Genomic DNA, 12,330 nt, shown 5'->3' with positions numbered 1-12,330 from the left:
AACCTCCTCCTCCTTTGTCCCTGCCTTGAGGAGAGAAGATTCCATTCCTCTCTCTCTCTCTCTCATTTACCCAATTTTATTATATAACCTCTAGTGACTTTATATCACTTCCAAAAAAAAATACAAAATCTTCCTTGTGGCAGCCAAAAGATTTCATGTACTATCACCATTCCCCTAAACTTTCCAGTCTTCTGTAACTTTACACCACTCCACGCCACTTACTTTCTAATCCAGACATCATCATCTTCCTTGCTTATCCATGAACAAGATGCTTCATCTTTTCTCTCCAGTAGACATTTTCTATGGCTGTCTTCTACTTCTGGAATTCCTTTCCCTTCTTATCTCCACTTCTTCCTTATCCTAAAGTCCTTCAATGAAGCTATGAACCAACATCCACATTCTAAAGGAAACTTTTCATGATCCATCTTAGTTCTTATGCCTTCTTTCTGTTAATTATTTTATATTTATCAATATACAGATTAGATTATTTGCATATATTGGTTTTCTTGTTGCCTCTCTCATTAGATCAATAGCTCCTCAGGAGCAAGTACTTAGTTCCCAGTACAATGCATTGCATTTAGTAGGCACTAAGTACAACGTGGTAACTGACTGATTAAGTACTGTCATTGACAAGAACAGGGCTTCACTTATGGAGCTAAAAAACTCAAGACTGGGTGCACTATATCACTCAGCTCTGTGATTACATTAAGTAGGAAAAGGTGACCCATGTTGCAATAAACTTACATCCCATCAGGGGGAGCACCAGTTCTCAGATATAAGCCTGAGGCATATACATGTTCATTTCCATTCATTTGTGAATTCCCTCTACAGGTAGAGAGCCAAGTGAAGGGTCCTCTAAGAGAAATGGATGTCACATGAGGGAAATTAAAACGTAACTTACCATTGTCCAGTGAAAACATTTTTAGATCTGCCTAACATTTCTATGGAAATGCTTGCTTTTGGGGGCAGCTGGGTTGCTCAGTGAATTGAAAGCCAGACCTAGAGACAGGAGGTTCTGGTTTCCAATATGACCTGAAACCCAGTCTTCCTAGCTTTGTGACCCCTGGAATTTCACTAAACCCCCATTGCCTAGCCCTTACTGCTCTTTTACATAGAATTAGTTCTATATCCATACAATTGTTCATATCCACTTTGTTGTCAAGGCCTATTGTTTCAACATTGCAACATCTCTTAACCTATCTCCTCTTCTCTAATACTGCCACTGTCCCTGATGAAATCTGAGGTAACTTGGGAGACAAAAATTTGTGGTTCTGGGCAGATCAATTTATTAAGCAATGTATGCCAATTGTAAAACAAATCACTACCAGGACTCCTCAGCTTGGCACTGTACTGCAAAAAAAAAGGGAGAGGCAAATATTTATGCATTAAAAGAAAATAATAGGATATAAACCAGGATGCCAGATTATGTAATCTGATTTCTAATTGGAAGAAAAATGTGGATGCTTCAAGTTGAAAGGGTGGAATGAGTTCATTCCAGTTATGAGAAAACAAATATGGAGACAATAAGGAAACTAAACTATTACTCTTTGAATATGATATGATTGTATTCTTAGATAATCCTGGAGAATCAACTAAAAAAATAGTTGAAATAATTAAAACTTTAGTAAAGTTGCAGAATACAAAATAAACTCACATAAAGCATCAGTATTTTAAAATATTTCCCAAAAATTCAGCAGCAAGAGTTAGAAAGAGAAACACCATTTAAAATCACTCTAGACAATAAAAAATACCTAGGAATCTTCTTGTCAAGGAAAATGCAGGAATTATATGTTCACAATTACAAAACACTTCTTACACAAATAAAGGCAGATATAAACAATTGAAAAAATATTCATTGTCCATGGGAAGAATGAGCTAATATAATAAAAATGACAATTCTACCTAAATTAATTCATTTATTCAGTGCCATACTGATCAAAACTACCAAACTATTTTATAGAACTAGAAAAAATGATAACAAAATTTATCTGGAAGAAAAAAAGATCACTATCAAGGGAACTAATAAAATATGCGAAGGAAGGTGACCTAGCAATACCAGATCTCAAACTATACTATAAAGCAGTGATCATCAAAATAATTGGGTACTGACTAAGAAATGGAAAGGTAAATCAGTGGAGAAGATTAGATACACAATATACAGGGGTAAATTATCTTAGCAACCTAGTGTTTGATAAACCCAAAGATCCCAACTTTTTAAATAAAAACTCACTAGTTTAAAAGAACTGCTGGGGAAATTGGAAAACAGTATGGCAGAAGCTAAGTATAGAACAGTATCTCATACCCTACACCAAGATAAGATCAAAATAGGTGTATGATTTAGATATAAAGATTGGTACTATAACTAAATAAGAAGAAAACAGAATAGTTTACCTGATAGACCCTTGGAGAAGGGAAGGATTTATGACTATGTAAGTGATAGAAAGTATTATAAGGTGTAAAATGAATAATTTTGATTACATTAAAAAGGTTTTGTACAAACAAATCTAATGTAACCGAGATTAGAAGACAAACAACAAAATGGGGGGTATAACAAATTTCTCTGTAAAAGGTCTAATTTCTCAAATTTATGAAGAACTAAGTCAAATTTATAGCAATACAAACATTCTTCAAATGGTAAAAGGACAATTAGCAAGCAATTTTCTGATGAATAAATCCAAGCTATCAATAATCATACAAAAAATGTTCTAAATCACTCTTAATTAGAGAAATGAAAATTAAAACAATGCTGAGGCATCATTTCATAGCTATTGGATTGGTCAATTGAGCAGTAAAGGAAAGTGGTAAATGTGGGAGAGGATATGACAAAATTGGGCTACTAATGCGTTGTTGGTGGAATTGTGAACTGATTCAACCATTGTGGAGGACAATTTGGAACTATACCAAAAGGGCTATAAAACTATGCATATCCTTTGATCCTATAATACCACTACTGGGTTTGTATTGCAAAGAGATTTTAAAAGGGAGGGGAAAGCTATGTCTACAAGAAATTTATAGCCATTCTTTTTGTAGTAGCAAAGAATTGGAAACTGAGGGAATAATCATCAGTTGGGGACTGACTGAAGAAATTGTGATACATAATGGTGATAGAATACAATTGTGCTATAAGAAATTTATCATTTAGCATGATGATTTCAGAAAAAGCTAGAAATATCTGCAGAAACTAATGTAGAATGAAATAAGCAGAACAGTATCAGCAATATTGTATACAATGATTATCTGTGAAAACATGGCTACTTTCAGCAGTGCAATGATCTGGGATAATCCCAAAAGGTTTATGACTGGAAATGCCATCTACCTCCAGAATAGAATTATTGTAGCCATCTTTCACATCAGTGTGTTTCTGTTTTGTTCAGAGTGGGAGGGCTGGTTATATATGACTGTGCTCTTACAAAGTGAGCAATATGGAAATGATTTGCGTGACAATAAAAATGAAATTTAAAGTTTAAAAAAGTTCAGAAAAAGTTCAGATTTATATCAGAGAAAATGAGGATTTCTAGATTACACTGGTTTATGTGTTCCTAATTTCGTCAGATCAAGGAGCTCACTCATGAGGTAACTCATTCTATTCATTCAGATCAGCATCTGCCACATACATTACCAACTTATACCCTTTGAGGATAACTTGGGTCATGTAAAGTCTGAGTTGTCTATTTCATATAGTATTTTCAGGCAGCAGATCTGGACCCAAGTATTCCTGATTGGAAGATCTAATCTAACATTATTTTAAAACCACTGCCTTGGGGGCAGCTAGATAGCTCAGTGGATGGAGAACCAGGCCTAGAGATGGGAGGTCTTAGATTCAAATGTGACCTCAGCCACTTCCTAGCTGTGTGACCCTGGCCAAGTCACTTGACCCCCATTGCCTAGCCTTAACACTCTTCTGCCTTAGAGCCAATACACAGTATTGACTCCAAGACAGAAGGTAAGGGGTTCAAAAAAACCACTGCCTTTCTAGATCACATCTTAATTGTTAAAATGTGAGGGGACACCATCACCAATGAAGTGAACCTAAATGAGGGTTAGTAAAAACGTATTTGCTTGCTACCTGGATATTCAGTGAACAAGGTTCTGAAATGAAGAAAATAGATAAGGAGGAAAACTACCTTAGCATGACAGGAAACTAGCAATTAAAGGTAATTTTACCACACAAGAGTTAAGGAAAACTTGGTAGTGGTCTTCTACAGTCTGAATGCATGTCATCTGAAAGAATTATTGTGTTGGGTCTATTTGGCTCAAAAGACATAATATGGGAGAAGTTCTGAAAATTAAAGAGAACTTACTACTGGGTACCATGGTATATGTTTATAGGCTCTGTTTGGGGGATGCTGAAGCTGGTAGAAAAACCAGTAAGTTGAGAACTTGTGAAGTAAAACAGAACTAAAGCTGTTGGAGTAAATGAATAAATTCTGTGAAAAATATGTCAAGTCCATGAGTGTAGACGGTCACAGGAATGGCTAATATCAAGTAGACCAACTCATAGAATACAGTAAGTTAAATCTTCAATTGTGAAAAGTATTGGTAACAAGCCTATGATTGATCATTGTGTGACTACCCCAAGTTACACAGAGAGATAGTTTGAAGAAGAAAAAGAGTTTATGAAAGAGACGCGAGCTTTGCTTTTACAAAATTAGAGCACTAGATTCTATTTTCTTCCCACAGAGACTAAGGATGCTATTACTGTAATTGAAAAGGGAATAGAGTCATAGGAACAATCACTTTAGCAGCCATATGAGAAAAGTAAACTTTCATGGTAAGACTGTTCAAAGCATGGAAAGAACTGAGAGAATTTGTTTACTGAAAGACTGAACAACTTTAGCCATCATGAGAAATTCTAAAAAGCATTTTAAGAGAACTAAGTTTACATGAATCTGTGGAGATACCTTGAGTAGAATTTTGAGGACCTTTGATATCTGGAAAAAGTTGACTGAATTTCTTACCATAATCATAAAAAATCAACAGTTTCCATTAATGACTAGAGGTGATTTTTTACAGAATCTTGATCACCACAGGTACATTATTAAAACATACCTTTGTATACTTTATTACAATCTTAATAAAATTATATGTTCCTTGGAATTTGTGTTTGTCTTAGTCTATTATTCCAGCAATAGATAGAGATAATTAAAAATATTTTTGCAAAAGAAGTGTCTCCAGTTTATTTATAAAGAGGGATTAGGTTCAGAACTAATTGATTGATTAATGAGAAAGTGTGCATCATAAATCATTTACGAGGAGGTACTGCTTTAGAATGGTTTCAGAGTAAAAATTATTGGGGAAATTACTCACTAGCAGATAAATAAGTTGTGGGAACCAGTCATTGGCTTTATTGTCAGTGAGTGTAAGACACTTTAAAGCCTAGCCTCCTTCACCTTGACAAATTATGAGTACTTTTTCCAACAATTACAACTGTTTTAAAAATGGAATAAGATTCCATTTGAATTATAGGTTATCCCATGACTAAAAAGCATAGTGCCAAAGTTGTTCCAAAAGGACACCTGCACAGACACATGTATGATTTTCAGATGGTACGTGAGATCTTTTCCAATTCCAAGACCCTGTGAAAGTAACAGAAACTATAACCTTCAAATGTGCATCAACAAGTATTAGAAATGAAGAATGCAAGCTTTAAGGAACTTATAATCACAGAATCTGGGGGTTAAAGAAACTTCATTTCCAGCTTGTCCCATTTATAACCCCAAATAAATTCTCTATGCCACAGCAAAAATGTTGCCACCCATTCACTATTACCTGCCATGGAGAAGGTATTAAATGTTCTTCATCTTCTATTGTCCTTTTCTCTGATTTTCTCACAAACATCTCATGGAGAGCCCAAGCCACAGCATAGACAGTATTGTAGATGGTGTAACTCAAGCCAGACATGGTCATATCAAAAGAACACAAAGGCAAAATCGCTAACGAAGCATTTGGTGAACATATCTCTTGCTCTGGGTTTTTTGGTTGATCTGAGCACCTAAACGCTGAGAGCCAGAATCCCCTAAGTAAAATATCATCTGGGTATTTAAAAGGTGTTACTGTCTTAAGGAAAGTCTTAAGCCCAGGAATTTCATTTGTCAAGTATGAAAATGTGAGAGCCCCATTGAAAATATAACCACTGACATGAAGTGGTCTCATGGTAATGTCCCAGTGAGATGTGGCAATCCATACCTTTTCAATTATGATAATAAAAATTTGTGAGTATCTCAGAATCATTAATGAATCTGTGTCCCCATGAATGACAATTACTTTGCTTGATGATGCTAAGATCCTGGGCATGAAGTTCTCATATGATTCCTTATATCTTCTCTCACTGACAGGGATCTTCTCTGTGAAGGACAAGCAAACACGACTCTTTACCATTTCCTCTTTCATTCCCCAGAGGAATTTCTCTCCTCTCATATCATTTGAGACAACCAGTCCTATCCAATTCCATTCAAAATATACAATTAAGCGAACAACACCTTGGTGAAGAGAAGAGTCTTTGGGGGCCATCTGGTAGATGTAAGGAAACTGGACCTTGTCACTAAGAATGGAATCAAATGGTCCATAGCTGATCTGGATGAGAAAGAAATATGGATCAGTTTGACTCTTGGTAAAGAGTGAGGAGCAGTTAGATGGTACAGTGGATAGAGTGCCAAGCCTGAAGTCAGGAAGACTCATCTGCCTGAGTTGAAATATGGCCTCAGATCTTAATTGCTATGTGACTCTAGGAAAGTCACTTAACTATGTTTCCCTCAGTTTCCTTACCTATAAATTGAGTTCAAGGAGGAATGAGCAAACTATTCAAGTATCTTTGAAGAAAACCCCAAATGTGGAAATGGAGAATCAAACTATATAACAATTTGAGAGAACTGAAGCATCCTTTGGGGAAACCCGATAACTGCATTTTGCTTCTATGCTTTGACTTCTGTGCATAGTTTATTATAAGTGATATTTTAATTTCTGAAAAAATCTCTGTATTCATTCCCCTCTCTTAGCCCTTAAGATGAAAATGTTTAAGTAAATACAGAGCTCTAAGATTTTTTTTTATTTCTGTACCAGCCAATGTATCATTGGTATGAATTCCAAAGGAACCAGGATACAGTCTTACATCTTTGTTTTATTATAGAGTATGAGACAATAGTATTTTTAAGTAAAAAAAAACACACACACACAAGAATGAAATTCTGTCACGTTTAACTATCAAAAAATATAATTCACCAGTACATATTTGAAATAGATTTAAATTTGTAATTCAAATAAGAATAACTAATTTTTTTCTCAACGAAACTGGAATTTGGACCCCTGGTTGTTTGAAAACAGGACTCTGAAAGCGATAAATGAGATTAGTGGAATCTAAATTAACCTATACCCCAAAGGAATTCCCACTATAATGTAGATGAGTTGTGAACATCCAAGCTATGACTGAAGACTTCCAATGAATATGATTTTACTAGGTAAAAAGATAGCCTATTCTTCTTCATGTATAATTATTGTAGTTATATTTTTTTGGAAAGTATATATCTTCCTTTCAGCTAATATAAAATTTTTTCTTAATTTCCAACAGTTGATACTGGTCCTAATTTACCATTCTCTATGAATAAAATATAATCCCTCCTACATATCATAGATTTTCAAATATTGGGAAATAGCCATGATTGTCCTTTTGAACATTTGCCTCTATCTCATTGCTTCTTCTTCAACAAATCTTCATTATATTTAAGATATCACCACCTAAATGTCTTATCTCCTTCTGGACACTCTCCATTTTTTCAATGGCCTTCTTAAAGTGTAGATCCCCAAGCAAATCCCAGTATTCAAAAATGAGTTTTGAAGATAGGGTATAGAGGAAATCATTATTTTTTTTCCTGGAAGCTACCCTTTCTTAATGCAATTCAAGATTAGATTAGTATTTTTGGATTACAAAGTTGATCCATGATGAACAAAAGATTGAATGAATATATGGATGAAAAATATATGTATTATATACTCTGTTCCAGACATTATGCTGTGTGAGAACCCTAATACAAAAACTAAAATTGATCCTCCTTCCAATAGTTTATATTAATACCTGGGATGATAACATTTACCTAGGAAGGAATACTTTGTCTTGGGAAGACAATGGGATGATGAGTAGTGACAAAGTAATTGTTTGTCATGTCTTTTCCATGAATGGAAGTATAGATTTGATTAATATATCCTGAGTTGGAGATGGGAAAAAAATCTGTCAGAAGGTGCAGATGTAGAAAATATTAGTTCCTTTGAAATTAACCCACACTATTATTTGAGGTGTTATTTCAAACAAATTGGTAACGCATTTTCCATAATCAAGATATTGATAAACATGTCCACTATCTTTTCTTTTTTTAATTAATTAATTTAGAATATTTTTCTATAGTACTATGATTCATATTCTTTTGCTCCCCTCTTCCCTCCTCCCCCCTCCCTGATCTGATGAGCAATTCCACTGGGTTATACATGTATCATTGTTCAAAACCTATTTCCATATTATTAATATTTGCAATAGAGTGATCATTTAAAAATCAGCATCCCCAATCATATCCCCATCTAACCATGTAATAATCATGTTTTTCTTCTGCGTTTCTGCTCCCACAGTTCTTTCTCTGGGTGTGTTCCACAGGATTTTTCAGAATCATTGCACTGTTGCTAGTAACAAAGTCAATTACATTGGATCATGCTCCAAAGTATCATAGTCTCTGTGTACAATGTTCTCCTGGTTCTGCTCTTTTCATTCTACATCAATTCCTGGAGGTCATTCCAGTTCACATGGAATTCCTACAATTCATTATTCCTTTCTGCACAATTGTATTCTGTTCCCATCAGATATCACAATTTATTCTGTCATTCCCCACTTGATGGATACCTTCTCCTTTTCCAATTTTTTGCCACTATAAAGAGTACAACTATAAATATATTTGTATAGGTATCTTTCCTTATTGTCTCTTTGGGGTACAAACCCAGCAGTGCTATGGCTGGATTGAAGGGCAGACAGTCTTTTAGAGCCCTTTGGGCATCGTTCCAAATTGCCCTCCAGAATGGTTGGATCAATTCACAACTCCACCAGGACACACTGCTTTTTCTAAGGTCTATGTCAAAGAAGTCATTTAGAGGGATTTGATCACGAGGACAGAATCTAAGCTCTGGTGTCCCCTGGAATCTGTGGGAAAACTAGCAATTAAGGTTAAGGTGGGTGACAATGCTACAGAGCTAACGTCTCCTGGATTTCCTTAGTGAAGGAGAAAAGGCCAACAGTTGTCCCACAGGCATGATGTATGAAATTGAAAAGGTCTGAAAAAGCCAGATGGGAACATACTGCTCTCTGTCTCTCTGTCTCTCTGTCTCTCTATCTGTCTCTCTGTCTCTCTCTTTCTCTCTCTCTTTCTTTCTCTCTCTTTCCTTCTCTCTGTCTCTGTCTCTGTCTCTCTGTCTCTGTCTCTCTGTCTCTGTCTCTCTGTCTCTCTCTTTCTCTCTCTCTTTCTTTCTCTCTCTTTCCTTCTCTCTGTCTCTGTCTCTGTCTCTCTGTCTCTCACTCCCTGTCTCTCTGTCTCTCTCTCGACTTCTGCAATAGAGATAAGACAGGTGAGCTGATGTTGAGGTAGAAGATAGCTGTTACTTACACAGCAAAATGGAGAATTGATCCTACTGAGGTTAATCTGTCCATAAGGGAAATATACCTATATCTCTTCTCTCTCACATCTCTCACTCTCTCATTTTATTAATAAATGCTTATAACTCTGGCCTAACCCTAACCCTAAAGCTCTTCATAAATAGTGGTTATGATAATGATGATGATAACCATTACTATTTTTGTTAATAGACAGAATGTTGGGCTCAAAATTCCTCACCTGTGGAAATTTGTAGAGGTCAAGTAGTGTCCCCATCTGGACAGAAAGAGCTGATGTGTCTCCTCCAACAACAGCCACAGAGTTGTCCTGCACCCTGCAATTGTAGTTTGGAATAAACTGGCCATTCCCAGACAGCCATCTCAGGGAACTCTCCAATGTTTTCTCATCGCTGTGGTAGGTGTTATAGAGATGATATCCCAAGGAAATGTTGGGCAACAGACTAGGATTCTTGTTAATCTCCTCTACAGCAAATACTAAGGTCAGAGCCTGTTGATAATTTTTGTGCAGCCATCTATGGGGGTGAGAACATAAAATATTTTAGAAGCCTTCTAAAAGAATACTTTTCATCTTGATCACATGGTTCAAAGGGGATATGATTGGGGATATAGACTCTAAATGATCACCTCAGTGAAAATACTAACAATAGGGAAATGGTTCCTGATCAATGATACATGTAAGACCCAGTTGAATTGCTCATTGGCTATGGGTGGAGGGGAGGGGAATGAAAGAACATGAATCATTTAACTATGCCAAAATATTCTAAATTAATTAATTAAATAAATAAACTAAAAAAAAAATAAAAGAATACTTTTCAGAGGAAGCATTGCTTTGCCACGTGAGTCAAAATACAGGACTTTACCAGTTGTTCTATTCATTCCACTTATATTAAAAACAGCTCTATTCTCTTCCTTTCTTGTGATTCCTGAGATAGTAAGGATTTTTGGTTTTAAGTTTTTATGGATTTCTGACTGCCTGAGTCAGTCATTCCAGAAACAGATATTGAGCATCCAGTAGGTACTAGATCTTAGAGAGGATCTGGATGACCCTTGACTCCATAAAGCCAATGGTATTATGAAAAAGAGAGAATAGAAACACCAAAAAATATTATATAAGATGGCAGTGGATATGGTGAATAAGAATAACACTAAGACCTAAGAAAGCTGAGTAGAGAGGTCCTATCTTCCTTAAGAAATAAGAAAGGATTCATAGAAGGCATCATAGCCCAGGAAATGTGAGGATACTTTTGATATTTGAGGAAGAGGTCATTCTAAGGGGGAAGAAATGATATGAAAGTTCACACAACTATGGGAACTGGAGGTACTGCACATTTGGACCCCTAGGATCTTAGTTAGAACGTATCCGATATCTCCTGTGAAAGGTGAGATACCGACTCATTCTTCTCTCCCTCATCTCTTATCTCTTCCTTTCCCATATAGACAGAGAAGAATAGAAAACCTACAAACTCATTTTAAAGATTATAATTTAGGATCAGGTCTTTAAACAGGAAGCCAATAACGTAGAACTAATGTCTCTATCATTTGGGGGAATTTTTTAAAAATCCAATCTAGTACTATTTCTCTAGCTATTACCACCTCTCAAACAATTCAGATTTGCTTTAATGGAGGCAGAATGTGAACATGACAGAGTCCTGTCTACCTCAACTACTCTGAAAGCATCCATGGAATATTTAAATGTGCCTCAAGAAATCACTTGGTAGATTTCTGAGAATTTAAACCCTATGACCATTTTTTCCCTTTTCATTCATTTTCCACTGAATTAGGATCAGGAAGAACAGAAAGAGAGCTCCTACCCTCACTAAGGAGCAGCATTCTGGAGAAAAGATTCTAAAACTTCTGAGAGATTAAAAAGGCAGTTGGGGCGTGAGTTGTAGCCAGGAAAGGGTGGTGAGGGGGAAGTTATAAGAAATGGGGGGCCCTAGGTAACTGGGGATGTGGGGAAGTATGGGAGAGAGAACATGTAGAAGAGGAGTTGTGTGTGTATGAGAGAGAGAGAGAGAGAGAGAGAGAGAGACAGAGAGAGAGAGACAGAGAGAGACAGAGAGAGAAACAGAGAGAGACAGAGAGAGACAGAGAGAGAGAGACAGAGAGACAGAGAGAGACAGAGAGAGAGAGAGAGAGGGAGGGAGGGAGAGAGGGAGGGAGGGAGAGAAGGAGGGAGAGAGGGAGAGAGGGAGGGAAAGAAGGAGAGAGGGAGGGAGGTTGAGAGTTGGAGAGGGATGTGTGTTGTCTTCAGGGTTAACTAGGGGAGCAACCATTGCCCTTAATACACACATAGATAGAGACACATATGCCCACATACAGTTTAACAGTCTCCTTTGCTCTTGTAGGTGAGGAAGTGAGTAAAAGGACAACAGAAAAATCCAAAATGGGAACGAGAGCTAGACTGGAGCCTGGCCACCATGAATCCCACAGTCCTCAGAGTAGCAGCTGTCCAAACTTTGTCTTGTCTCTTCCTGATCCTCCCAATTTAGTCTGTTTCTCTGAAGTAAAGAGGAAGTAGATGGGAGAGGGAGGGAAGCAGAGAGGGAAGGAAGCTGAACTTCTGAGAGATAGCTAGGGAGGGAGGGAGAAGGAAAAGGTCCCTAGGACAGTTTCCACATGGGGTTCCTTGTAGAGATGCCTAAGATGCCCACCTTTCCCCCTCACCTTCTCCCCATCCCCTCCCT

At 36.7% G+C, this 12,330-nt stretch overlaps 1 protein-coding gene across 2 annotated transcripts in view; it reads right to left on the bottom strand.

Annotated features, from left to right (window-relative positions):
- Positions 1-12,330, bottom strand: part of VN2R554 (vomeronasal 2 receptor 554) — a 34,855-nt gene that overhangs the window by 20,611 nt on the left and 1,914 nt on the right. Inside the window, exons 2-3 of one of the 2 annotated variants that reach the window (XM_016431267.2) lie at positions 9,864-10,155; positions 5,770-6,573 (exon numbers count right to left, since the gene is read on the bottom strand). In XM_016431267.2, coding sequence (XP_016286753.1) covers positions 5,770-6,573; positions 9,864-10,155 — 1,096 coding nt within the window. Of the gene's footprint in view, positions 1-5,769; positions 6,574-9,863; positions 10,156-12,330 lie in introns of those variants that run through there. The other variant, NM_001099564.1, reaches the window with a different exon arrangement.

This window comes from Monodelphis domestica, chromosome 3, assembly GCF_027887165.1.
Source record: "Monodelphis domestica isolate mMonDom1 chromosome 3, mMonDom1.pri, whole genome shotgun sequence".
In the NCBI taxonomy this organism is placed as follows: domain Eukaryota; kingdom Metazoa; phylum Chordata; class Mammalia; order Didelphimorphia; family Didelphidae; genus Monodelphis; species Monodelphis domestica.
This window is presented reverse-complemented; position numbering and strand designations above follow the sequence as displayed.